The 26864-nt window shown below is 49.1% G+C and overlaps 1 protein-coding gene and 1 long non-coding RNA gene across 3 annotated transcripts in view; one reads left to right on the top strand and one right to left on the bottom strand.

The window, feature by feature from the left end:
- Positions 1 to 15549, bottom strand: part of STXBP1 (syntaxin binding protein 1) — a 59137-nt gene extending 43588 nt beyond the window's left edge. The window contains exon 1 of one of the 2 annotated variants that reach the window (XM_028525124.2): positions 15317 to 15549. In XM_028525124.2, the coding sequence (XP_028380925.1) occupies positions 15317 to 15353 (37 nt within the window). In that variant the 5' untranslated portion in view covers positions 15354 to 15549. The remainder of the gene's footprint in view (positions 1 to 15316) is intronic. The other variant, XM_028525123.2, reaches the window with a different exon arrangement.
- LOC118499818 lies at positions 14206 to 26113 on the top strand. Its single transcript, XR_004902358.1, has 3 exons — positions 14206 to 14594; positions 21365 to 21463; positions 25962 to 26113. It is a non-coding gene; the product is annotated as an uncharacterized LOC118499818 (long non-coding RNA).
- Positions 26114 to 26864: the final 751 nt, after the last annotated feature.

The following is a 26864-nucleotide window of genomic DNA, read 5'->3' as shown; positions in this document are numbered from 1 at the left end:
TTTTTGTAAATGTCTGGAAGTGTTTATTATCGTTTTGTTACTGCAGGATATATCCTCTGACCATAGAATTCTAGGTTAATAGTTGGTATCTTTCAGTTCTTTCAAGATAATTCGTCTACTGCCTTCTGACTTACATTATTTCCAGCAAGAAATCTGCTGACATCTCTGCTTCTGTTCTGCACACAACGTGTCTTCTCTCTCTGGCTAATTATTTTTTTTCCTTTTTTTAAAAATCATTGCTTTTAATCAATTTGATTCTGCTGTGCCTTCGTGTAGATTGCTTCTTGTTGCTTATGCTTTGAGATTCATTGAACTTCCTCAACCTGAGTTCACAGTTTCCATCACATTTGGAAAACGGTCAGCTGGTATTTCTTAAAATACTGTTTGCGGAGCCCCTCGCTCTCCTCCCTCTTGGGGCTCCGATTATACACATCCGGCTCCTCGAGGCTGTTCCCAGCTCACTGCTACTCCGGGTTTTACCCCCAGCCACTTGCCTATGTTTCACTTTGGGTAGTTTCTATTGCTATGTCTTCAAATTTGCTCATGTTTTTCTCCAGCGACATCTAAACCCTAACCCTTTAGTAAAGGTACTTATATAGAGAGATAAAAACAAGTATGATAAGAGGTTAACAACTGTGAAATCTAGGCATAAGGTAGGTGGATGACCATTGCACTATCCTTTCAACTGTCCACTATGTTGGGAAGTTTTCAGCAAGAGACTGCAGGCAGGGGAAGAATGAGTACAGCCATTCTATGAGAGACTGAGCAGCTCATCCAGTCTCAGTGAAAGCCTGAAAAAACCTGTTAGTCCAACCTGAGTTTCAAAGCTCCTTAAGGGATAAATGGGGGCTTGGAGAGACAGAGAGAGAAAAGAGGAGGAAGAAGAGAAAGAGGGGGAGGGAAGGAAGAAGAGGAAAAAGAAAGGGGGAGGAGGAGAAGAGAGACTGGCTGCACCATACAACTGAAACAGTCAAGTTCAAGGTGCCCCGACCTTGTCCAAGGAAAACAGCCTGGAAAACTCTCAGTGGCCACATGATCGCCTCATCCTAAAATCCCCGAGAGGTGCCTTTACCCAGACACGCCAAGGTCTGCAGACCAAGTAATCTGTGAGGGGCCTGCCTCACAGCGACCTGCCGTGGGGAGCCTGGAGCCTGAGACCAGCGCAGGCTGGAGGAGGCTCTCGCTCAGCCCCCGCGTCCTGTTCCCCTCAAATCCCCAGCAACGAGGACCCACAACATCCCCGTGTCCAGAGACCAGGAAAGGGCTCTCGACTCCCTCCCCTGGCTGCACCCGCTCGAGAAGATGGGTGGAAAGGAACTCCGGGAGGAGAGGATCAACGGGCTCGCGTCCCCCTGCCTCTCCGGTGTGGGGGCTCTGAGAGACCATCTGAGCCTGTAAATTCTTCCTTCTTCCCCCTTCGCTGCCAAACAGAAGCAGCTTTGTTCCTGCTGCCGCTGAAGGAAGTTCACGAGGATCGTCGGCGGGGAAGCCCTGAGTTACATCTCAGCCCGGTACGGGCAGCCTGTCCGCCCTCTCAGTTCTAACGCCCCGGCAGCTCGCACGCATCATCGTGAGTCTGTGCTGGCTCGGAACGTGAAGACGACACTGTCTGTCCCCAGCAGCCACGGAAAAGGAGAAAATCCTGCCGGCGTGGTCCACCCGACAGGCCGGTCCGATCCGACTTCCCGCCGTGGGTGAGAGGCTGGGCCCAACCCTTCCAAGGCCCTTCCCAGAGCCAAGGGTCTATGCCAGGACGGCACCTTGACCCAACAGGAAACCCAAATCCTCGGAGCTTCGCACTCTGATGACGACAACCACTTCCTCCTCAAAGCCATCCTGAATAGTGACGTCCACACAGGCAAAGGCTGGCTTGCAGGCCCAGGGGAGCACCGTGGAGAGATACATGGAAAAGCGTTCGCCTGCCGAGCCTCCCAACCTGGAAGGCGGGGGCTGGCCCCTCCCTGCAGTCTCCCGGCTGGCAGCCGAGCCTGGGGGCCCTGGGAGCCACAGCGCCGCAGATACGGTCCCGCTCTCGGCTCACATCCTGCAAGCCCGCTGGCTACACCTCCTGTCTTCAGGCCGCAGGCACCCGAAACACGCCGCCTCCACCGGCCAATCTTCCTTGGCAAACCCGTTTCTTCTCCTTCTCACATATCCCAGGGAATGGCCCAACCTTCCAACCGGCTGTCCAGGCCACAACGCCGGGGATCTTTCCAGCTCCTCTCCCTCATCTGCCACAGCCAACCAATCCCCATGACCCGACACTTCCACCCGAGACTCCTTCAGGCGGACCTTCTGCCCACCAGCTGCCATTTCTCCGTCACTAGCAGGGATCCCCCTCCTCACCTCCACCCTCCCCAGCCTGGGCCACCATGGGCTTCCTAAAGAAACCCTCTGCCCTCAGCCTGCCCCCTGCACCCACTCTCCACACAGCAACCGGAGATCTTTCTCAGCCAAATTCCTCTCTCTGACTTAAAGCCTCCAGTGACGTCCCACTGCTCCGGGAATAAAAAGGAAAGTCCTCCACAAGGGCGGAAGAGCCCCGAGCACCTGTCCAAGATCCGTCCACACCCCCTCGCCCCCCAGCTGCAGCCACACCGAGGCCTTCTCATTGCCTCGCCACGCCTGCACGTGCATCAACCTGACTCTAGCCTCGCCCCCGGGCCCCTCCAAGCCCAGCCTTCCCCCGGCTAACTCCTCCTCGCCCCCCCTCATTCCCAGGCCTTGTTGGGAGCTCCCACGGGCTCCAATGTCATCGTGCCCTCGGCTCCTCTCAGGGCGCTGACCCCGATGAGTCGCCACGGCTTGTCTAAATCCCACGAGGACCAGGTCCCCCTGTGCGCCATTCCACCTGCTGCCCTTGGCACAGCTCCCAGCACGCAGAGAGACTGCTCGGATGTTGGTCGAGTGACTGAAAACCTGGTCCCAGAGCCCCTCTGACGCCAAACTAGAAACGAGCTGTGATCCATGAACCTGGGCTCCTCGGACGTCTCAGGAGGCCTCCAAACGAGGGCTGAATGTTAGAGACTCTGACTTAAATCCCTATCTTCCAGTGATTTCTTAAAAAAAGTGTTTGCAGCCTGGCTGGCGTGGCTCAGCGGATTCAGTGCCAGCCTGCAAACCAAAGGGTCACCGGTTCGATTCCCAGTCAGGGCACACGCCTGGGTTGCGCAGGCCAGGTCCCCAGTTGGGGGTGCTCGAGAGGCGACCAGTCAATGTATATCTCACACACTGAGGTTTCTCTCCCTCTTTCTCCCCCCCTTCCCGTCCCCCTAAAAATAAATAAATAATCTTTTAAAAATTGTGGTTTTTTCCTCTACTTTTCTCCATCTTTAATTTTTCCTCCAAGAACAGGTTTTCTCGGTGTGATAAATACTTAATATCTCATTCACCTCCTCCAAGGTCAGCTCTTAGACAAAATAACTCGTAGACATTTAAAGTGAAACATCGGCGTCATACACAAAAACAGGAAGAGAGGAACGCTGGAAGCCTGCCCTGAGAGAGCTCGCCATCCGAGCTGTCCGCCGTCATTCCGGCTCCGGAGCCCCAGAGACATACACGAAGATCAGATCAGTGCCCGTCAGAATAAATTACTTCATTTTAACCAATGCAGACCTTCCCACAGGGTGTCAGCGCAGGCAACAGCTGTCTGTTGTCTAGCCGTTATTAGATTATACGTCTGTCAAGAGTATAAGAGACTCGTTTCCTTGGTTCTTCTAATGATTTATCCAATAACTGTGAGCAGGTATACTAAGCTCTGTAATTTTATCTATAAAATAACAAAAACTGCTTTGTAGTGACTCCTGTTTTCCCAGCAATGTTTTAATGCGAGTCTTAAAAGCCTTCTGTAATGCTGAGGTTAGAATCCCCAATGTAAGGACCCTCTCGGGTAGAGCGTGGTCCTGTAAACTGAAAAGTCGTGGGTTCAATCCTCAGTCAGGGCGCATACGTGCGCTGCAGGGTTGGCCCGCAGTCGGGGCATGTGAAAGAGGCAACCGATTGGCATCCCCCCCCCCCAAAATCAATAAGCACGAAACAAACCTGGGAGCGTTGGCTCGACGTCTGACTTCTAACCCGGAACTTCTTCCAATACCCAACGCTGCAGTTAGTTACCTACAAGCAAGCTCCCGTAAGACTGTCAGCTGATTTCTCAAAAGAAACTTTGCAGGCCAGAAGGGACTGACAAGAAGTAGTCAGTGGTGAAAAGCAAGGACTACAACCTAGATGACTCTACCCAGCAAAGCTACCATTTAGAATCGAGGGACAGATACAGAGCTTCCCAGACAACAAAAAGCTAAAGGAGTTCATCATCATCAAACCAGTATTACAAGAAATGTTACAGTCTTCTTAAGAAAAAAAAATATGAATAATAAACATCCATAAGAATGAAATCTAGCCCTGGCTGGCGTAGCTCAGTGGATTGAGCGTGGGCTGCGAACCAAAGCATCGCAGGTTCGGTTCCCAGTCAGGGCACACGCCTGGGTTGTGGCCCAGGTCCCCAGGGGGGCCACATGAGAGGCAACCACACATTGATGTTTCTCTCTCTCTCTCTCTTTCTCCCTCCCTTCCCCTCTCTAAAAATAAATAAATAAAATCTTTAAAAAAAAAAGAATAAAATTTTATCATTTGCAACAGCGTGGGCGGACCGAGAGGGTACTACACTGAATGAAACAAGCCGGCTGGAGAAAGACGCACACCGTATGATTCCGTTACATGTGGGACCTAAAGAACAATATAAACAAACGAACAAAACAGACACAGACTCATGGATACAGGGGAACAGGCCGATGGCTGGCGGAGGGGAGGGGGCGGGGGGGCTGGGGGAGGCGGGTGAAGGGACGGCGAAGTGCAGGTCGGCGGTGATGGAGCGGTCACACGGGGACGTGGAGGACGGCACAGGGAGCACGGTCGGGACCACTGTGACAGCCGTGTGGCGGGCGGGAGGCCAGTGGGCGCAGGAGCTCCCAGGGGAAACGCTCTGTCAAGTGTGTGACTGCCTAACCACTAAGCAGTACACCTGAAACTAATACAAAAGAATATTAAATGTGATCTGTAATTTTAAAGAATTTTTAATTAAAAAAGGTTAAAATTTAAAGTAAATAAATAAAATGAACTCTTGGATGCCTCACTCCAACCCCAGCCCTAGCAACAGCCCCGGGCTGAGCTGAGCCAGGCCATCGCGTAAGAGGACGCGGCTGGGGACTCTCCGAGCGCTGCCCGTCCAGGCAACCACAGGGCTGGGGCTCGGGGTTTATGGCTGCCGAGTTGCCAGCGACAGCTATAAAATTTGGCCTGGCCACTCCACTAAGGAAAAGATACTTCATTAACTGCCAAATACCTGTTTGCTTAAGAGCTGCTGCTGTGTGCCAAACACAACCCGGGGGAAAACCTTTCGGTGCCCATTCAACAGCCCTCTGGGTCCTGTGACAGATGAACGCCCTCTTACCTGTGATGGTCAACACACGGGTGACACCCGAATCCCACACCACCTCTCATGGGAATGTGGCCCCAGCTTAAACTACTTATCACCCATAAGCATTACATTTGATTCAAAACAAAGAAAGACTATACTTAGAAATAAATGGAAGAATATTGTATATTAAAAACTATGGGTGGGGAGTAAACCTATGGGATTCAACTAAAGCTGTACTCAGCCTTAGATGCTTTTATTAGAAAAAAAAGAAAGCCCTGGCTGGCGTAGCTCAGTGGATTGAGCGCAGGCTGCGAACCAAAGTATCGCAGGTTCGATTCCCAGTCAGGGCACATGCCTGGGTTGCAGGTCATGGCCCCCAGCAACCGCACATTGATGTTTCTCTCTCTCTCTCTCTTTCTCCCTCTCTTTCCTGTCTGAAAATGAATAAATAAAATCTAAAAAAAAAAAAAAATTAACCAAGCATTCAAAATTAAATTAAGAGCACACACCCACAACATAGATGGAAGAACCTCATTTTTTTTTAAAGATTTTATTTATTTATTTTTAGGGAGGGAAGGGGGGAGGGGGAGAGGGAGAGGGAGAGGGAGAGAGAGAGAGAGAGAGAGAGAGAGAGAGAGGGAGAGAAACATCAATGTGCGGTTGCTGGGGGTTATGGCCTGCAACCCAGGAATGTACCCTGGCTGGGAATCGAACCTGGGACACTTTGGTTCCCAGCCCACGCTCAATCCACTGAGCTACGCCAGCCAGGGTAGAACCTCATTTAAAAAAAAAGACAATTAAAATAGACAAGTCTCTAGCAAACATTTCCTTAAAAATAATAACACAAACAGGGTGGAATGAGAAAGAAGGTCCCAACTCCCAGTGCAGAATATCTTTTAAAAGTTCTACAAATTTAATTTACTCAATAAATTTGAAACTTTCAAGCGAAAAGGACTGTTTTATAAGAAAATATAAGTTGCCAAAACTCACTCAAGCAAAAGCAGAAGCAGAAAGTCTAAATAAATAGTAACCAAATACATGTAAAAGGCTGTCAAATATTTAACCTCTTCCCCCCCCCCAAAAAAAACAACAAATCAAGTAGTTTTATGGGTAAATCATTTCCAACATTCAAGGAAGGGAATATCCATGTTATCTGATCTACTCTGGAGCACATAAAAAGACGAGGAACTTCCCCATCCATTTCAGGAGAGAAAAGTTCTGGTGCTGAAGACCTAAAAGAGATTTAAAAGAGAGAAAGAGCTACTATGTATCATATAGAGTTCCATTATTCATTCAAAATGTTTAGTGAGTGCCCACTATGTACCAGCACCGTTCTTCTAGGACGATCAAACAAAGAAACCCGTAAGAATGGAATGTCAAATTTGACAACTCAGCACAGCAAGTGGGATAGGAAATTCCGGGGGAAACCAGGGGACGTTTCCATTTTATACCAAGTGCTCAGAGAAGACCTTACTGGTGAGGCGGCATCTGACAACAGACCTGGAGGAACTGAGGAGACACGCATGCAGGCGTCAGAAGGAAGCACATTCCAGACACAGGGACCAGCAAAGACAAAGCCCTAAGATGGGATCACACTCGGAATGACCAAAGACCAGCGAGAAGGCTACGATGTTAGCAAATACAGATGCAAGAATAATGAGTAAAATTTAATAATGCAGAAAGAGAACGATGCGTGACTATCAAGTGAAGTTTATTTAAAAAGTTTAATGAGCCCCAGTTGGTGTGGCTCTGTTGCTTGAGCAATGGCCGGTCAACCCAAGGGTTGCTGGTTCGATTCCCAGTCAGGGCACATGCCTGGGTTGCAGGCCAGGTCCCCAGTAGGGGGTGCGCATGAGGCAACCACACATTAATGTTTCTCTCCCTCTCTTTCTCCCTTCCTTCCCCTCTGTCTGAAAAAAATTTTTTAAAAAGTGTAATGACTGATCAGTATTAGAATTAATTACATTACATTATTAGATTAAATAAGAAAAAACTATAGGATCATTTCAACAGAAACAGAAAAAGTGGTTACTTCAGATTTTAAAAACAAAAGCCTTAGTGACCTGGAGCTAGAAGCAAGTAGTTCACATGTCACTCCTCGGGGAAGCTTTGCCCGCAGGCGGAGGCCAGCCTGCCTGTCCCGTGTGACCACAGCGCCCTGCATCACTCCCCTGTAAGTCTCGCCACAACTGGGACGGGTTAATTAAGGCACTCATTGTTAGACGGTAAGCTCTCCGGGGGCCAGAACTAGTACCTGGCACGGGGCTCATAGCAAACGCTCCAGGAGTGAGTGAGTCCCACCAGAAGTCGGCAGGGCTCGTGTGGAAGCCGCAGAAAGCCGGCAGCGAGTGGAGAGATACACTCTGGTGCTTTGTGGGAGACTCGGTTTGCCAAGATATCGGTCCTCTCTGAAGTAACCTATAAACCAAGGGAAATTCCCACAAAAGTTCCAACATTCATCTGGATTGATAAAGGCTAAGGAGAGCCAAGATAATTTTGGCGGGGGCGGGGGGGAGGAGAGTTATAAAGGGAGATTTCCCTCTACCAAATTTCAGCACATACTGCAGAGCTCTGGGTACCAGAACACTAGTTAAAAAATATTTTGGGGTTTACCTTCCCTGTCTGATATCAGAGTGGGTCATATTAACATGTTTAAAAAAGAGTGGGAATACAAAAAATGACAGCATACATAAAATAGAAATTAGGAAACAGATTAAGAAAATTGATTATGAACTTCGAGAAACTGACTGCAGCTACTACGACTGAAAAGGCATATTGATAAAACACCCAAGAACACAGGAAGTAAAATAACAGCCACCACTTAAAATAATCATCTGTTACACAGAAAGCAATGTACTAGCAATTTATATACATTGTCTCTAATGCTTCAAACAGTCCTGCAGACCAAATACAATTATTAATTGTCTTAATTTTACAATTGAGTTTAGCTCATGTGTCCAAAATGATAGTTAGGTATCATTTTGACTTGTCCCCAAGTTACAACTCGAGTCTTCTGCTTCCAAAGCCTTATACCAAGATCATTTTTTAAAATTTAGGAATACATTGCTACTTAGTTATCTTAGAAAACTGTCCTAGACGTGATTTTCGAGGAAGATAGTAACACTCGTCATAGGAATTACGGAAGAAACCAGAATAAGTATAAGCAGACAAACTTAAGACTAATAAACACAGGTGCCGTCCCACCCAAACGGATGCTGCTACTACACAGGAGCGCGGGTCTGTGGGCCTGTGTCGTGCCTCCCGCTGTCCTTTCGGCTGCAGGATCACAGGAAGACCCAGGGGACCCCAGGAATCAGGGGGATAAGGGACTCAGGGCAGCAATTATTTCCAGACCGGGATGGAGGGTTTTCAGTATTTCATACCAGCCAAACCAGCGCCTGCAGACTGGATAACAAACAGCCTTGAGTTCATGAATGTGGAATGCTCAGAAATTTGGGGGAAACCTGGAAGGGTCTGGACCTAAAGAGACGACACTATGTGCATGCAGTTTATTTCCAGGGATATGTCTTGTCTGCCTGCCTGCCACGGGTAATTACCAGTTCTAGGCACTCTGGGGAACGGCAGGAAGAACAAGACGTGGTCCCCGCCTTCAAGGATCTTACGATTTAACGAAGAAGGCAAACTTGTAACAATTATAACCTAGTGCAGAATACAATAAAGTGCCATAAAAAAAGAATTGAACAGTGTCCGCGCCCTCACTGGCATAGGTCGGGGGCACATGCCTGGGTTGCAGGCCAGTCCCTGGTTGAGGGAGTGGAGAGACAACGGATGGTGTTTCTCCCCCTCTCTTTCTCCTTCCCTTAGTTCCTCTCTAAAAGTAAATATAGAAAATCTAAAAAAAAAAAAAAAGAACTAAATGGCGTCAATAGAGTTAGAGAAGGAATTTCTATTCCAGATAGGAGAAAGGAAGATGCCTTATTGGAAAAAATATTATTGAACGGGCTTTAAAGGGTAGAGAGGTTCCCAGGATAAACAAACTTATATTCGAATCCTTTGAAAAAGAGAGGAGGTTCAAAAATATACTTTTAATTAATAAACTGGAAATGAAGACATAATGGGGCCATTCAACAATTTTTAAATTTTAAAATGAATTGTCTATAAAGACATAGAATCACAATTATTACAAGAAAAAGTAGTTTTTATCAAAAACAGAAAAAAGATAGAAGATTAAAGAAACAGAACATCTGATCAGATTTAAGTACATACTCATTGAAGCTCTCCACTTTTACTTTTAAATACTTTTTTAAAAGATTCTATTCGTTTATTTTTAGAGACGGGTGAAGGCAGGGAAAGAGAGAGGGAGAGACACATGGGTGTGAGAGAGACGTCGACAGGCTGCCTCCTGCACGCCCGGGAGGAGGGACCGAGCCTGTCACCCAGGCATGTGACCGTCGAATTGAACCTGCGACCTTTTGCTTGGAGCCCTTTTGCTTGGAGCGGGGATGACTCTCCAACCAACTGAGCCACAATGGCTGGGTCTCCACTTCTGCTTTTAAAAGGCAGAGTAAGCCCTGGCTGGCGTAGCTCAGTGGATTGAGCGCGGGCTGCGAACCAAAGTGTTGCAGGTTCGATTCCCAGTCAGGGCACATGCCTGGGTTGCAGGCCACGGCCCCCAGCAACTGCACATTGTTGTTTCTCTCTCTTTCTCCCTCCCTTCCCTCTCTAAAAATAAATAAATAAATAAATCTTTTTTAAAAAGGCAGAGTAAAAATAATAACTTCAAACGAAAATATGTAGGTTCAAAAGACAAAACTGGACAATGTAATTTAAAAACGGGCAAAGGACCTGCACAGATATTTCCACACGGATGCACACAGGACCAACAAGCACAAGGAAACGTGCTCAGTGTCACTCGCCATCAGGGGAGTGCAAATCACAACCACAGGGAGCCATCACTTCAGGCCCGCCAGGGGGGCTGTGACCAAAAAACAAATAACAACAAGTGTAGGTGAGGATGTTATGAAACGAACTCTCAAACACTGCTGGTGGGAATATATTTAACAATGGTGCAGCCACTCTGAAACCGTTTGGCAGGTCCTCAAAAAGTTACATATTGAGTTACCAAATGACCTAGCAATTCTATTCCTAGGTAATAGCTACCCAAGTGAATTGAAAATATATGTTGACAAAAATAAAAAAAATGTACCATAAATTCTTCCAATCCATGAATATGGTGTATCTCTTCATTGATTTAAGCTTTCTTTGGTTCCTTTTACCAGCGTTTTGCAACTTTCAGCATACAGATCTAGAACACATTCCTTCAGCTTTAAGTGTACCTAAGTATTTCACGGTTGTTTTGTTCTAGTGTAAATGGCACTATTTCAAATTTCAGTTTCTAATTGTTCATTGCTTGCATATAAAAATACAACTGATTTTCGTAAATTGATTTTGTATCTTGCGACCTTGCAAAACTACATACAATTCTCCTTATCACAGGGTTGCTCCCTTATTTGTGAAGCTAATAATCATGATTTTTTACAATGCAATACAGCAAAGAAACTAAAACATTACAAGTAAATTCGCAGCCCTGGCTGGTGTGGCTCAGTGGATTGAGCACCAGCCTGCGAACCAGTCACCAGTTTGATTCCCAGTCAGGGCACATGCCTGGGTTGTGGGCCGCATCCCCATTTGGGGGCGTGTACGAGGCAATCACACATTGGTGCTTCTCTCCCTCTCTTTCTCTCTTCCTTCCCTTCTCTCTAAAAATAAATAAATAAAATCTTTTTAAAAATAAAATTAAAAAATGGAAAAAATGCAACGTGTACTTAATATAGTTCACAATATGCTTGTTTCTAAGGGGGGAAAAGTGTAAGAAATGAATAGCGCTTCTGTCGAGGTGTTCTCCCAACTTGCGACACATCCTATGAATCACGGCCCCACCTGGAAAAGGTTTTATTTAACGTACGAATGGAAACTGCATTCTTCTCCAGAAGAATGGGATTCTTGTAAGCGAGTATGAGGAGAAGCCATAGGAAACCGTAAGAAAAACACACTATACGGTCTGTAATCCTTGCATCTTTGGAGCACACTGGCAAAACTTCAGGGAACAGGAATAACCTCTAGATTATACAACAGGGATTTACATAATTGAAACATCAACTATTAATATAAAACAGATATAAAAATGCCACAAAAAGCCCTGAGTGCTGTGGCTCAGTTTGCTGGGCGTCATCCTGCAAAGCAATAGGTCACCGGTTCAATTCCCAGTCAGAACGCATGCCCGGGTTGTGGGTTCAGTACCAGGTTGGGGCACATGTGAGAGGCAAACTATCAATGTTTCTCTCCCTCTCTTTCTCCTTCCCTTCCCCTCTCTCTAAAAATAAATGAAAACAAAATGTTTAGTAATGCCACAAAAAATGAAATTGTTCTTTCTCTTACAATCTCTTTGTAAAGAGCCGGGGAGGGGTAAATCCATCGGTAGGACTGGGGACAGAAACATGGGTCAGATTACATACCGCCCGCATGTTCTTCAGGTCCATGCTTCCATTTTCTAGTCCATTTGCACCTTCTTCAAGATGGTCATCCGAGATTCTGCTTTCTCCCCCCAAACTCTGGCCCCACAGGACAGAGGTGGCCTGTCTCTTCTCAGCACCCTCTCGCACTTTTGCGGACCCTCTTTGTTTATCTTTTCATAATGGCATTTACTGAATTTACCATACGGCAAGAACTCGGCCAAATGCTATGCCTGCGTTACCTCATTCAATACTACAGAACCCCACAATGCAGTATTAGTATTACACGTTTTAGAGATGAAGACATTTAGGCACAAAGAGGTCCCATTATTTATAAAAGTCACACGGCTAATAAACAGCAGATGAGAATTTTATCCCAGGTACTCTATTTCCAGAGCCCACTCTCTAAACTGCTACACATGAGCTGAAGTCATTCATTCCGTATTTATGGAGCACCCAGCACGAACGCACGACACTACAACTAGATGTAAGAATGAGACAAGGTCCCGCCCGGAGGGAACTCCCGGTCTGGTCGGGAAGACCAGCACAAAGAAGCACAGTACCAAGTACTGTGCAGTGCCTAAGTGTGTTGGGAAGGGAGGGGGGAAATTTGGGACGGGGGAAGCATCTCAGAACTCGGGATGGTCTGAGTCCATCATACACCATGAGAGTGCCCCATATTGTAGTCGCTCTGTATCCCCCCATAATTCCTAACAGCCTCTGAACAAACATGTGTTGAGTGAACAACTAACATTGACCCATTTCCTTTGCTTTTGTTGTGCCCGTACCTATTGCCATTCTAAAACTCAACTCGGAGAGATGTGCCAAGAGGCCACAGCTACATTTATTTTGCTCTCCACCATATCCTTCTTTCATTCATTCAGTAAGTACTCACTGACTGCCGACTATGAGCCAGCCAGCGAACTTGACACGTAATACAGCCGTGAACGTGTCAGAGAGACACCCTGCTGCACTGGAAGCCACATTCTGGTGGGTGAACAATCAAACACATACAAAATAGACAAACAAACACTGAACAAGATCATTTCAGATAATAATTTTAAGTGCTAGGAATAAAATTAATGAGGAAATAGGACAAACAGTGACTACTGGGTGTTCATTTACATTGGGAAGACAAGACTCGAAAGGAACATTGAAACCGGTGCATTTTTATTTCTAAGGGAAAAAAGCAAAGCTAGAAATCTCAAAATTAGGAGCCAGAATTAACCTGTGTTATTGACAAAGGACTGCAGTATTTTTCCCCCCAAATGCATACCTAACTCAATTGTTAAAGGAATAGCACACTATTCACACATTCCCCGATTTTATGTAAAATTGGTTTGGTTTTATTTTCATAAAAAGTGGCGTTGCTTTATTTCAGAAATGGAAATGTGGCCATGTTATATATTTATTTTTACCTTTATGCTTGTTTCTAAAAAAGTGAGGGGAGGGGTGGACTAAGGAGTCACCTGCTCGAACGAGGTCCTGGCAAGTGGCAAGGACGCAGAAACTTGATTTCTCTAACACCTAAGGTTTTTGCTTTAAAAACCATCTTATTCAAAACATTCGAAAGAGCGTAATGTAACATCCACATTTCATATTTCCTAACCCTTTAAAAAGGGCATTGGAAGTAAACAGCACATTTAGAATAATGAAGTTTTGTTTTTGTTCTTTTTTACTAATGTTGCAAGGAAATGGACAGCAGGTTTTAAAAATTAATTAACACTAATTTTGGCAAGTCATTTAACTGCTCTGGGCCTCCATTTTCCCCTCCACCTTCAGTTAAATGAGGGTGTTGACATTATAGGATCCCCATGGGTTCTCCCAGCCCTAAACACCTTGATTCTGCTAGGGAATTGAAGGTATGTGATTCAGAACCTTTACTGCATGGGGAAGGCAGGTGTTATAGTGGGCACTTAAAAAAAAACTGGCTCGTTTGGGATTCATTTTTTGTAACAATTTTCTTCTGGTGTAATGGGTATATTTCCTACACATCAACAAAAAGAATGGAAAAGAAAAAAAAAACAGTAAAAAGAGAGAGGCGAATGTGTGCTATAATAGGAGAAAATCATTGGGAAGGAAACTGATTGCCACCATTTTTATTCTATTTCCTTTCTTACCCTCTGCTTTAGAGAAAAGCCCAGTTCTAATTTTCTCTTAATTCCAAAAGAGGTAGTAGCAAAAACCACAGCGATCCTTGCACATCTTTTTTGTTGTTGAATTAGTAGCCAAAATACTGAAGAGGCACAGTCCGTCTACACATCGCCAATCTTAGCACGGAGGACGCCGTTTTCCAAACGTTATTGCCAACATCGGCCCCCCACTCCGCCGCAGGCGGCACTCCCCACGATCTATTTTTTAAAATCCATGTACGTCGAGCCTTTCATCCAAACCCGTAAACAACCATTTCCTCCCTGCAACAGTGGCTCGCACAGCCCGAGCCGTTCAGGCGAGCCAGGGCCGAGTCGCGCAAACAGGGGGACTGCAGACTGCGGTGCTGGGCAGGGCCGCTCCTCCCGCCGCGCGCTCCAGCGTTCCTCGTCACGGGTGTGATTTAGGAGGGTTCAGGACCCTGGGAAGATCCCGCCCTTGAAACCGAGACCCGGGAACCGGAGGCGGCCTCAGCCCAGCAGAGCCAAGCCTTTGGAAATCTGGCTTCTCTCCAGCGGCCAGGAGCGGCCCCAGCGGGTGCGCGGAGCCGCTCCCAGGTGGGTCTCTGCAGCCGGGGACCGCGGCTCCGGCTCGCTGAGAGGGCGGGGGAAGGGGGAGGAGGGCCCAGGCCGGGATTTCGTTCATCACGACTCACGAAGGAGGGTGGGGGAAAAGGGAGGGGCTGGAGAAGGAAAAAGGAGTGGAAGCAGGGGGCTCAGGGAATAAAGAAAGCAGAGAAGGGAAATGGGGGAAGGTGGCGGAGTGAAGGATGAGGTGCAGAAGAGGGTGATGGGGAGCAGAAGGGGAGGGTAACGAACAGCAGAGGGTAAAGGCCAGGTGAAGGGGGAGGTAAAACAAATGGAGCGGGGGGATGGAGTGAAGGGGGGAGAAGTGGGGGTGAAGAGGGGAGAGATGGGGAGAAGGAGAAGAAGGGGGTGGAAGCACGAGAGGTGCGGGGATGAAGGGGAGGGATGGAGATAAAGGCGGAGGATAGAAGGAGAGGGGATGGGGTGCAGAGGGGCGGGAGGGGGGGAGAGGGTGGAATTCGGGAAGGGAAGAGCGAGGGAAGAAGGGAAGCGGACGCGGGCCGCAGGAGGCCGGAGGGACTTCCCTCGGAGGGCGGCGCCGGAATAACGGAGCCCTCCCAGCTGCAAGCCCCCGGCCGGGCGGGGCGAGCAGCCAGCCCAGAGAGGCCCTGGCGCTGCGGGCAGGTACGGCGCCGGGCTCCTCCCCGGCAGCCGCAGTCCCTGCCCGCGGAGAGGACCCCGACTTCACTTACTCTCTCCGACCACGGCTTTGAGGCCAATGGGTGCCATCGCGCTGCGCGAGTCTTCGGGCTCCGAGCCTCCTCACGCGACGCCCGCGGACACCGCCGCCTCCCCGGGTCGGCGCGCTCCGCCGGCTGCAGCCCGCCGCCCTGAAGCCGCTCTAGGGACCGAATGACGCTCGGACTCCGCGCGGGGGCGCCGAGCGAGCCAGAGCGAGGCTGCCGACCCGCAGGCGAGCGCGCGCGGGGGCGGGGCCGGCCGGGGGCGGGGTCTTGCTGCAGCCGTTAGCGTCACCCGCGCGCCTACGCCAATCGCACTGCGGCCCGAGGGCTCGGCCCCGCCCGCCGGGATGCGGCTGGGCGCGAGGCGGCCTCTGGCTGGAGCGAGAGCCGCGCCCTCCCCCTCACCTCACGCGCTGCGCGCCCCCGGCAAAGTGCGCGCTCCCGGAGCGCGAGGTCCTAAAGTCCCCAGCGCTGCCTCCGCAACTGAATCCCCGGCCACAGGCTACTCACACTCTCCATCTTCCTGCAATCCAGCAGGTTCTGTTTTTCCTCTTTTTTGGTAGCCTTTCATTCTCCCCCTTCCAACAGAAGGCACTCGGCAGCTAGATCTTCTATTAGTTATATGCACAGCCACAACATAACGTGCTTATTGACACCATCTCTGTCTCTCTGGATATCTATCCGTGAATTCACCGTTCACCGAACTGTTAGGTGTCAAGCTCCATGCTAAGCCCCTGACATGAATCATCCCATTAAATTCTCACAAAAACTGGGCATTGTTTTTCATCTCCATTTTCAGATGAAAAAAAAAAAAAAAAAAACAGGCCTAGAGAACCGAGCGCTAGACTTGCTCTCGGGCCGTGTATCATTCAATAGCAAATACTTATCGGTATCTCACTACTCTATGTACGCTGCTATTCTGGGCATTGGAGCTACAGCTGTGTACAAGGGAGATTCAAACCCCAGTCTTTGCGCGCTCCAAGTCTGGAATTTTTAATTCCCAAATGTGATAAGAATGTGCTGCAGGACTACTCTTGGGCTCAGTATCTCCTTCCTGGAGTCCACATTTATCAAAGCGGTCCCCGGTCAGTTCTTGCTGGAATTTCTTTGTTGATGGGGGAGATTTTTTTTGAAATATGGGACAGGGTTCACCTCTGTCTTTAAAAATATGAATAGAGCCCCTTAAAAATAAAAAAAAAAGGATAGGAGAGCTAGTAGTTGCAAAAATCAACAAATGTTATTCGTTTTTTAAACAGCTCTGTGAGCTAGGTCTTTTCCTTAATAGTATTAAGAAATAGAAACATATTTTACAGATAAGGACATTGAAATTCAGAGAAGATAAGTACTTTGCTAGTAAGTGACCAGGGGAAGATCCAATTCTAGAATCTGAATTCTGAACCCTTGTTTTATACTGAGCCGTAAGTAAAGAAGCTGAGGCCTAAGGGAGGACTTTCCCAAGGTCATGCAGTGAACAATGAGGACAAGAGGCTCATGTCCTAGTTCAGCCACCAGCCCCAGGTTGTGAAAGTGTGACCATCTTCTCATCCCTACCCCACTATACCCCAACAGAAGCTTCCTACAGCTTTTCAGAGACAGAAAGTATTCGTCTGACATCTCTTTATGTCTGGGCTCAGCCTTTTACCCAAGGAAGATATTGATTGTCTCGGTCCCTTGGAGAAGAAGGAGATAGTTTGCAAATGCGAGGGAACTTAAGATGCACTTCTGATGCTGCATGCTCCCTCCTTAGCCCCCTGGCGCATGGCAGCCGAGACGGCCCCCAAAGAGCCGGGATTCTAGCAGAGGAGACAGAAAGGAAGCAAGGAGTCACACGCAGCACTGGGGTACTGTTTTAATTGGTGCTGGAGTGGAAGGGCAAGGTGCTGTGAGAGTAAATGACAGGGTACCCGACCAAGGGGCATGGGGCAGAGTGCAGTCAGGGCAGGCTTCCTGAGACGAATACAAGGGAGCCAGAGGGAACCGGGAGAGCGTCCCAGGCAGATATACAGGAGGCACAAAGACCAAGGGCTGGAAAGGAGCCCGGCTTCTCCAGGAGCAGAGAGAGGCCAGTGGGACGACTAGTGGGGAGAGACTCCACCGGGCAGAGCAGGAAGGCCAGCCCCCAGGGGCAGCCCTTGCTGCAGGGCTCTGGGACCGTTGGGTGGCCTGGAATCTGTGTGAGAAGTCCTCATAGCAAATAAAATAGAGCAGCTCCTTATTTTCTACAGAAGGAAAGAAAAAAGAAGTCCCTTCCTGAGGATGTGTACCTGAGATGTTCGCCAGGAATGGCAATAATTAGAGTTGGTGTCACTTGGAACAGGAGGGTGGAAAGAGCGGAGGGGGTGAGCTCACTCCGAACCCCTGACAGCGAGGTGGCAGACTGGAGTCTCTCCGGATGGGAAATCCAAGACCTGACTCGAGATCTCTGGCATCTGTGAACCGTGGTTCCTGCATCTCTGGGACGGAGGCAATAAGCCTCAGGGCCTCTCCCACGGTGGCTCTGAGGGGCCAGGAGGATGACCTACACCGGAGGGGAAAATCCTCCTTCAGTCTTCACACGGCACTACCCTGAGCTCTGTATTGTTTATTTGCATATACATTTGATATACGCCAGGCACCTCGCAAAGGGCTTTCATGTATTTTCATTGGATTCTCACTGTGGCCCCACGAGGTCGACGCTAATTATCATTCTATTTTCCAGGGGCGCAAGGAGGTCGAGTCACTTGCCCAAGCTCCAGCGGGTCTAAGTGCAGACAGACCTGGATCTCACGCTCTGACTTCCTGACGCCCGGGAGAGAACGTGCAGCGCCCGGCGGAGCCCCAGTACCGGGACCTAAGGAAAGATTTGGCTCTTTGAACAAGCTTGCTGGGAGCGCCCAAGCCAGAATGCTCGGGAGTCCGGGACCAAGCGGGCCCACCACCCGGAGCCCGGCCCCGCATGAGGGCAGAACCGGGCGGTGCGCCCGCGGGATGCTCTGGGCTGGTCCACAGCGCAGCCCTTCCTGCGCGCAGGTGCGCCTACTGCTGCGCATGCGCGGCCTGCAGCCTCTGCAGAGCCCGAGTGCGGGCCTGTTGCCGGGAGTGGGAAGAGTCCTGTGATTCACGCATCCGTCACATGAGGGCTTGGCCACTGCGCCAGGAGCCACGCAGGTGGGAAGACCGATGCAGAAAGGAGCTGGGATCAGGCCGGAGAGGCAGTGAGCGGCCTGGAGGGACTGCGAACCGAGAAGAGAGGAACAAGCCAGCCAGAATAGGCAATGGGGTAGACCAAGATGAGACAGAAGTAACGGGGTGCAACTGCCTCCACCAGACCTAGTGATACCGCGGACCCACTAACTTGGGTTCCCCCCTGCCCCCCATACACCACACACCACCCACGCAGGGCGTGTCGGAGAGCCCTGGGTCCAGAGTTTGGCCTCTTCTCTGACAGTCTTGGGCTTGCACCTACCTCTCTTTTCAGCAGCAGCAGCAGCTACCATTTTTTTCATGTTCACCTTCACCCTCTCCTCTTGGCTGATGGGTCTTGAGATTCTGCTACATTCTTTTAGGGACAGTTCCTAAAGAGTTCAACAAGATAATATTTATCTTTAATACTGAGAACCTAGTAAGGGCCCCGTGAATCTTAGCTGTTAGTAAGGTCCAAGTGACACACCACGAGACTGTAAAAACAGCAATGGGGGTTTCAGTTGGTGCCCTGCCTCCTTCGCTGTTGCAGACTCACTGGAAGAGAATGGAAAACTAACGGTCTCCATCACAGCCACCCCGCTGTGCCATGCCCTAAGCAAAGAAAGAGCAGCTGGCCCTGCGTGCTTGTTCGGTACATTCTTTTTTTTTTTTTTAAGATTTTATTTATTCATTTTTAGAGAGAGGGGAAGAGAAGGAGAGAGGGAGAGAAACATCAATGTGTGGTTGCCTCTCGTGCGCCCCATACTGGGAAGCTGGCCGGCAACCCAGGCATGTGCCCTGACTGGGAATGGAACTGGCGACCCTTTGGTTCACAGCCTGTGCTCCATCCACAGAGCCATGCCAGCCAGGGCTTTGTTTGCCTCATTCTTACCCCCAAGAACGAGTTAAAAGTTTTTTGTGTTCGAGGTCGGAATACGTTACCCAAAAGGCTTCATTTTCAAAATCCTAGGTCAGGTTCTCAAACTCCAAAGGCCAGGCAGACATGCGCAGCACCCCAGATGTGCCCAACTGCAGAGCACACGCCTTGCCCTGAGGGGCGGTGCTTACTCAGCTCCAACCAGTGGTTGCCACCTAGTGACTAAGGGTCTTGGTTGTGGAAGTTAGGTGACATCTTCCACTGTGTGAGGGTTCCAGTAGATTATTCAGTTTTTACTAACACCACACTGACCAAACAACACATCCACAGGCTGCATCCAGCCCCCAGACTGCACGTATGCAAACTGTGGGGCACTAATACTCCTTCCCCAAGCAGCAGGTTCCTGGAGAGGCACCGACTTCTACCCAACTCCCCAACTCACTGGAGCCCCCTAGTGGGCGGGGCTTTGGACAGTGATAGTGGTGGTGTGAATGCCTGGGCACCGAGAATGAGGGCCTTCCTGCTCAGCGTGGAAAGCCAGGAGAGAGTCCTTCTGCTCAGCCTGGCTCAGGGTGGGTGGGTGGGGAAGTCCATTAAAAGCGCCGCCCCTTTTGAATGGACTGGTGAGCACCTGCAGTGGGAGCCTCCGGGGACGGCGGGTGCGGCAGCTCAGCTTTGCTGGGACCGTGACAACCCCACATCCTGGGACATGCCCAAGAACAAGGAGGGAGCCGCCCCCAAAATACCAGATATGAGCAGCCTCAGTGACCTCAGACAGTGGGGACTTCAAGTTGCTTTGCTTCAATTTAGAAAAACAAAGAAATATGGCATTTTTACACTTAGGGCATCAGAGAACAATTTATGCCTTTGACCCGTTAAGTTGTTGTGGGATCCCAGAGGAGGGAGTTCCCATTCCTTCCTAGGGCTGGAAACAAAGGATTGATAAAGAAAAGGGGCAGTTGGACCACCAGCACCCCTCCCCATCCTGCATAGCCAGGTGACTACCCTTCCCTTGCAGAATGATGGTGATGATGATGATGATAATAACAGCAAGCATACCAGGGGCATGCTATTTGCCAAATATTCTAAGCTCTTTCCATATATCAATTCATTTAGCCCTAACCATCACCCGAGGCAGTTCCTATTATTATCATCCCGTTTTACAGATGAGAAAACAGGCATCTGTCCCAGGTCACATGGTCAGTAAGTGACAGGGCCAGGATTCACGCTGTGGCTCGAGTGAGGCGAGGACGGACAGTAGAAAGCAGTATTCTATGGTGCGGACTTCATTTCTCTTCTTATCAGAGGCCACAAGGAGGTCAGTGCAGGAGTTCAGGTCTGAGATGCTGGCGTCCAAACCAAGGGGAGGGAATAAGAGGACCAAGCATACTTGAGACGAATAAAAATGACCCCCGCCATTTTCTGATTGCCTTTATGTGCCAAGTGCATCATGCACAAGATCTCCTTTAACCACCGCCTCCCCCCTGAACTCTTATGAAGGGGGTGTAATGATGTATACCCATTTTACAGATGAGAAAACCGAGACACGGCCCGTCCTGGGCACATAGCTAATTCCTGGCAGAACCAGGATTTGAACTGAGTATGTCTGAGCCCAAGGACAGCTCTTAGCACAAGACCTCGGTAGCACCTCCAGACCTCAGAGCCTTTCTGGGCCGGACATAAACACACACACTGTAATTCCATGCATAAGAAGTTTCTAGACCACTACAGTAATTTATGACAATAGAACTCAGGACGGTGATGATCTCACGACGGTGGGGGGCAGGGAGCGTTGCCTGGGCGGAGAGACAAGGAAGAACCCTGGGACTCCGGAAGCATCCTGTCTCGATGTGGGTGATGGTTTGTGGGTGCATCTTTATGCAAAAACCCCCATCGCCCTCGGGAGTGGTGGGACTTAGATTATAGAGCACGAGGGAGATGGGGGTTCTGTGAAGCAGGGCTCCTTCCAAGGTTCTGTACCTAATTTTACTTCTGTAATTATTTTCTTTTTCTTACAGAGAGCCCCCATATTGTCGAAGCTTCAGGCGCCATGACATCTGAATCTGCTCTGGCTCAGAAGTGGCTGGGAGGTTGGTTGCTCCATCGTTAGATCCAAGGTGGAGTCATACTTATTAATACCATAACCCTCACCCCAGCTCGTGACCGGGCATTTTCGGTTCCTCATCACGCATGCCCCCACCACCCCTGTGGTGTAGAGCGGACCCCAGGAAGCTTTCAGCAGCCTGGGAAAGGAAGGGATGCCCGCCCATCTCAGCTCAAATTAAACACAGGCTGTCTTTCTGGCCCCTCCAGCTTCCTGCCTCCTCTCCTTGCCCTCCTCCCTCCCTCTTCTTTTGTCTGCTGTCTTCCCACCTCCGCTTTTCCCCCACTCACCCGCCTGACAGCAGCCTCCTCCCCCCACCCGTCCCCCCACCCTGCAGGAGTCAGGGCCCAGGGCCTTCCCCATGGCAGACTGAGAATGACTCAGCAGTGAGGGAGCCAGGAGTCCAAGCTCAGGCTCAAGGGCTGCCTTGTTTGGTGGCCCCGGCCTGTCGCTGCTCCTTCGTGAACATCGGTTTCCCCGTCTCCCATGTAATGCATAAGCTGGGTCATGGGCTCCCTGTCTTGAACCACCTCGGTGTCTAACTCTCCCCTGAGTCAGGAAGCAGGTGGACAAGGGGGTCCATCGTGGGGACCTGACTCCCCTCCTCACTACCTGCCCACCCTGGAGGTATCTCAGGTGCCATGGCATTGAGCGAGCAGAGGAAGCGGGCTTTGGGTGGGGTCTGGTTGTGAACTAGCTCGGGACTCACTGTCCAGGCCTTTGGGGACCTCCCTGCCCCCCTACACTGGAACTGCTCCTGTCCAGTGATGGCGGGGACGGGAGGGACAATTGTCCTCCTAACCCTCAAGCCTTCCCTCCCTTGCTTTCAGGCTGTGACCTTTCCTCCAGCTGGTGATAAGCACCCCCCACACCCCCAACACATCACAGCCACGCCCCACGCGTGCAGAGGAGTGCTTGAGCTGTTGTTTAGTACACAAAACAAAAATAGCGGTTATTTTATTTCATGGATCCCCAACAACCCTAAGCCATCTGTTTGCGACATCCCACCCTGGGACCTAAAAATGGGCCTGCTGCCTTCTGGGGCGAAAGTATAGCCGCCCAGTATCTATTCAAGCATATTGCTAAGTAGTTCTTTGCCGTGCTTTACTGAAAGCCACAAGCACCCCCCATGCCCCCAAACTTCCCACAGATGGGGCCTCATGGAGGAAGAGAGGAAACAGAACTTGGCATTCTACATTCTGCTTGGGTCACACCTTGTTTTTTTCCCCCTTGGTGGTTTTTTTTTTTTTTTTTTTTTTGCTTTAGAAATGACGTCTTTTACTCTGCAAATGAATCTCCTGCTACATTAGCACACTTTCTATGAGAGCCATATCTCATCACCTCACTACCCCTGTTGCTGGCCCAATCTTTGCATGGACCTCACTCGAAAAGAGTACCTGTACCCTTCCTTGACGAGCAAGATCAAGTCCTCTGCTGTTGCTATGCCATCATTCCTGATTCCTGTGTTGCTTCCCCTCCAACTACAGCAGGGAAATCCTGGGTGGCGTGATTGGACTTAATGGGGTTGAGATTTGTGTATGTTTTCTTCACTCTTCATTACACAAGAGATAAAGTATGCGGCCTTAAATATTTCTATTATGAATAAAAGACTAAAAATAAGTGAATTAAGTATTCAACCCAAGAAATCAGAAAACCAGCAATACAAATTGAAAGAAAGAAGCAGAAAAAATAAGATGAAAGTTGATGTTCGTGAAATGGAAAAACTGCTAAAAGGATACATAAAATCTGTTTGAAAACATACTATGAGAAGAGCTTAACTGAAGGTAAGTCTGAGAAAAGAAAGCAAAGAAGGAAAGCAAAATGATGAGGTTCTGGCCGGGTAGTTCAATTGGTTAGAGCATCACCCTGAAACACCAAGGTTGTGGGTTCGATCCCTGGTCAGGGCACATAGAAAAATCAACCAATGAATGCCTAAATAAGTAGAACAACAAATCAATAATTGTCTCTCAAAAATCAATAATTTTTTTCATGTTGTATGTGTGTGCTTGTGTGTTTGATTCAGAGAAGCAGGGCCGCTATCCGTGGAATAAAATAAGGGATTGGTAACAGGAACTGGCCTTTTGCCATTGTGGGTGCCGGTGGCACAGACCGTACAAGGCCTCCCCCCTTCCAGGTAGTAGGGAAGGAGAGGTGGGTGTGTTGGGGGAGAGCAAGGACTCATCTGCCTCTCACCCTCTCCAACCACAATGACCCAGGTGACCTGCAGGAGACCTGGTGTCCTTTGCTGCAGTGACGCACGCATACCTGGTCAGGACTCGGAGAAGCCGAAGGAGGAGACCTAGCAGGAACCAGAGAAGACTCCCGCCCAGGTATTGCCCAAAACGAATAATAAGGCAAGTCAGCAGCTCAGTGACAACCACGGGCCGGCTGCAGGACAGCCCGAGGCCTTCCACCAAAGTACAAAGCACAAAAAGTGGCTGCTCCTTCCAAGTCTGGAGTGAATATAACTTGTGGCCAACCTTACTCGGAACCACACAGGGAAGAGAATTCTAGGAAACTTGGTTCCCACTAAGTTGACACAGTACAAAGTAGAGTATGAGCATGTGTGTGTGTGTGTGTGTGTGTGTGTGAGAGAGAGAGAGAGAGTACACAAATGTGATAAAATATTAATAGGTGAATCTAGATGAACAGTATTCAACCTTTCTGTAGATGTGAAATTTTTAATTAAAAAGCTGGAGGTGAAAAAAAGACACCAGGCCTAGATGGTTTTACAGCTGAGTTTTATCTGAAATCAGATTATTCTTTTTATACAAACTATTCTAGATTATAGAAAAATAGGGAATGTTCTCAACCCATTTTACTAACATTAATTCCAAAACACATTTTTAAAAAAAGAAAACCCATAGACCATTTTGGGGTATCCTTTTCACCCCCAAAAAGAAGATTTTGTCACTAGGAACACAGTCAGCTTAATTCACTACATAAAAGATTAAAGAAGAAAAAAACCGTGAATAACTTTTTTGACCAGAAAAAAATCTGTACGTGTCGAGTGAGCGCCGGTCTCATGCTATGCACACCGGGAAGCCCACCGGTTTGTACAACGGAGCCCCTGCCCTTTGGGAACTCACAGGTTTCCTGTAACTGGGTGTGCAGTCAGTCAGATGATAGGGTAGGAGAAACAGCGATCGGGTGCTAAGGTGAAAACAGTTACATGCCAAATGGAGTGGCGTGAAGGGTGAGGGTGAATGAGGACTCGGGGCTGAGATGTTTGAGCTAGAAGTGAGAGGTGAGCTCCCAGCCCCTGACAGAGAGGAAGACCAAGGCCCCGGGAGGAGAAAGGACTTACCCAAGATCACAGAACGCCCACCCAGCCAGGTCAGCATCTACTTTAAGTAATTCCACACATCTGGAAAGCCAAGGCCAAGCTGGGAGAACTTTCCAGAACCAGGCCGACACCACCCCCTGCAGGTAGGCAGGAGGAACAGCAGGACCCTGAGGGCCAGGAGTAGGGTAACGGCATCGTTTTTTCTTCCTTTTTCCCCAGGCTCCAATGTGTGCCTGGTACAGTACTGTGATGAATCCTCATTTCATTGAAAAGTTTGGTTCATCATGGGATTGTTGGCAATGATTTTAATTTAAAAAACATATCAGCCCTGGCCGGGTAGTCCAGGTGGCTAGAGCAAGGTTGTGGGTTCGACCCCTGGTCAGGGCACATACAAGAATCAACCAGTGAGTGCATCAATAAGTGGAACAACAAATCCACATCTGTGTCTGTCTGTCTGTCTGTCTCTCTCAAACCAATACATAAATATTTTAAAAATATATTATATAAAATAATTATTTATCTTGATTTCTAAGGTTTTTGTCAACCTCCCCTTTAAATTTTGCACCCTAGACTAGAACCTCATGTCCTTCCATTCCCATTCCTCCCCCAGCCCAGCAAGAGATGATGCATCTCACCAGAGATCCTCACCTCTTCTGTAAGGACGCAGGCAAGACCCTCCATTCCTCCCTCCCTCCCTTCCTTCCCTCCTACCTTCCCAGCTCCTCTAAGCCACTTGTGCTGCAATAAACAGACAGGGAGTGTCTCTGCCCTCAGGGAGTCGTTGAGTAAGGAGGCACACGAAAAATGCAAAAGGAAGAAGGGTTACAAGAGCTTTCAATGGCCAAGAGAAGGGCTGCATCTGGGACCATGGGAGGGAAAGAGTGTGGATGGGTTCCGTCCCAGTTCCCACCCACACCTGCTCCCTCTTCTACGTCTGAACCGCAAATAGTAAGCCAGCAAGCACTTACCACGTGCCCAGCAATACCCAGCAAGCATTCACCCTTGTGACAGAGGCTCTGCTCTTTCCTTCATGCACCAATGGGGCGCCCGAGGCTCAGGGACGCAGAGTCGTTCACTCGGAGCTCCACAGCTGGTGAGCGGCAGAGCGGGGATTCCGCCTGAGGTCTGCCCAGCTCCACACCCGTTCTTTTATTTATTTATCTAGTTAGTTAGTTAGTTAGTTTGGTAGTCAAATAATCTGTCATTGAAACATTTTCCTTGGCAGTTCTCAACTAGCCGGGCATTCCACTGCACCGCTATCGACGTCATCTATGATGTCATGAGGGTGGCGGCCACCGGCATTGCAGCCCGCAGCCTGGGACGTCCCCAGGATCTCTTCAGCGTTCTAGAGAGGTCAACAGATCGCTGACGCGTCTGCTGGGCAGTGTCGACAATATCATTAAAAGTGGTATTTCCACTGCGCTTAAGGGTTTTGGGTGTTGTTTTTCCTTCTTCTTTTTCTTTCTTTCTTTCTTTCTTTTTTTTTTTTTTGCTTCTTTCTGTTCCAGGGGTAGGGGGGGTTCTCGGAGGGCTTTGATGCCCAGGGCAGAGGCTGCAGGCACTGCCTCCATCTGGGCCTGTCTGTTCTGAGGGGTCAGTTTCACTGCGATCATCAGACCCTTCCAGTCCCTGGTTGCTTTGGCAACATCATCACCAATCTTGTTTGGCGACAGACCCAGGAGACTGATCTAGAAGGCCAGGACAGACATGGCACTGACTCCCCCCCGGGGCACCTCAGGTACATGACTCAGATCTCAGGGTTGAACTTGGGCAGCGTGGTAGAGGCAGCTGGTGTCAGATGAACCCAGACTCAGGACAGCTGAAGAAAGTCACACCCATCGACGCCGCCTCTTGTCATCATTAGGCCACATTTGCTTATTCAACAGGTATTTTTGTGTGCCTGCTGTGTGACAGGACTTGATTTAGGTGCATGGGATACAGTAGTCAAAGAAATGGTTAACCATTTCTCCCCCGTCATGCAGCATTCACTCTGATAAGGAAGATAACCAATAAGCATGTAATTAAACCAACAAGGGGTGTTTGGATAACAGAAGGTGTTATTAAAACACACTTATGAAGGGTAATGGCAGTAAATCTGGGTTGCCAGGGACCTCCATGAAGGGGGCGT

Source organism: Phyllostomus discolor, chromosome 3, assembly GCF_004126475.2.
Source record: "Phyllostomus discolor isolate MPI-MPIP mPhyDis1 chromosome 3, mPhyDis1.pri.v3, whole genome shotgun sequence".
NCBI lineage: Eukaryota > Metazoa > Chordata > Mammalia > Chiroptera > Phyllostomidae > Phyllostomus > Phyllostomus discolor.
Note: the sequence above shows the minus strand (reverse complement) of the source record. Positions and strands in the feature narration are given on the sequence as shown.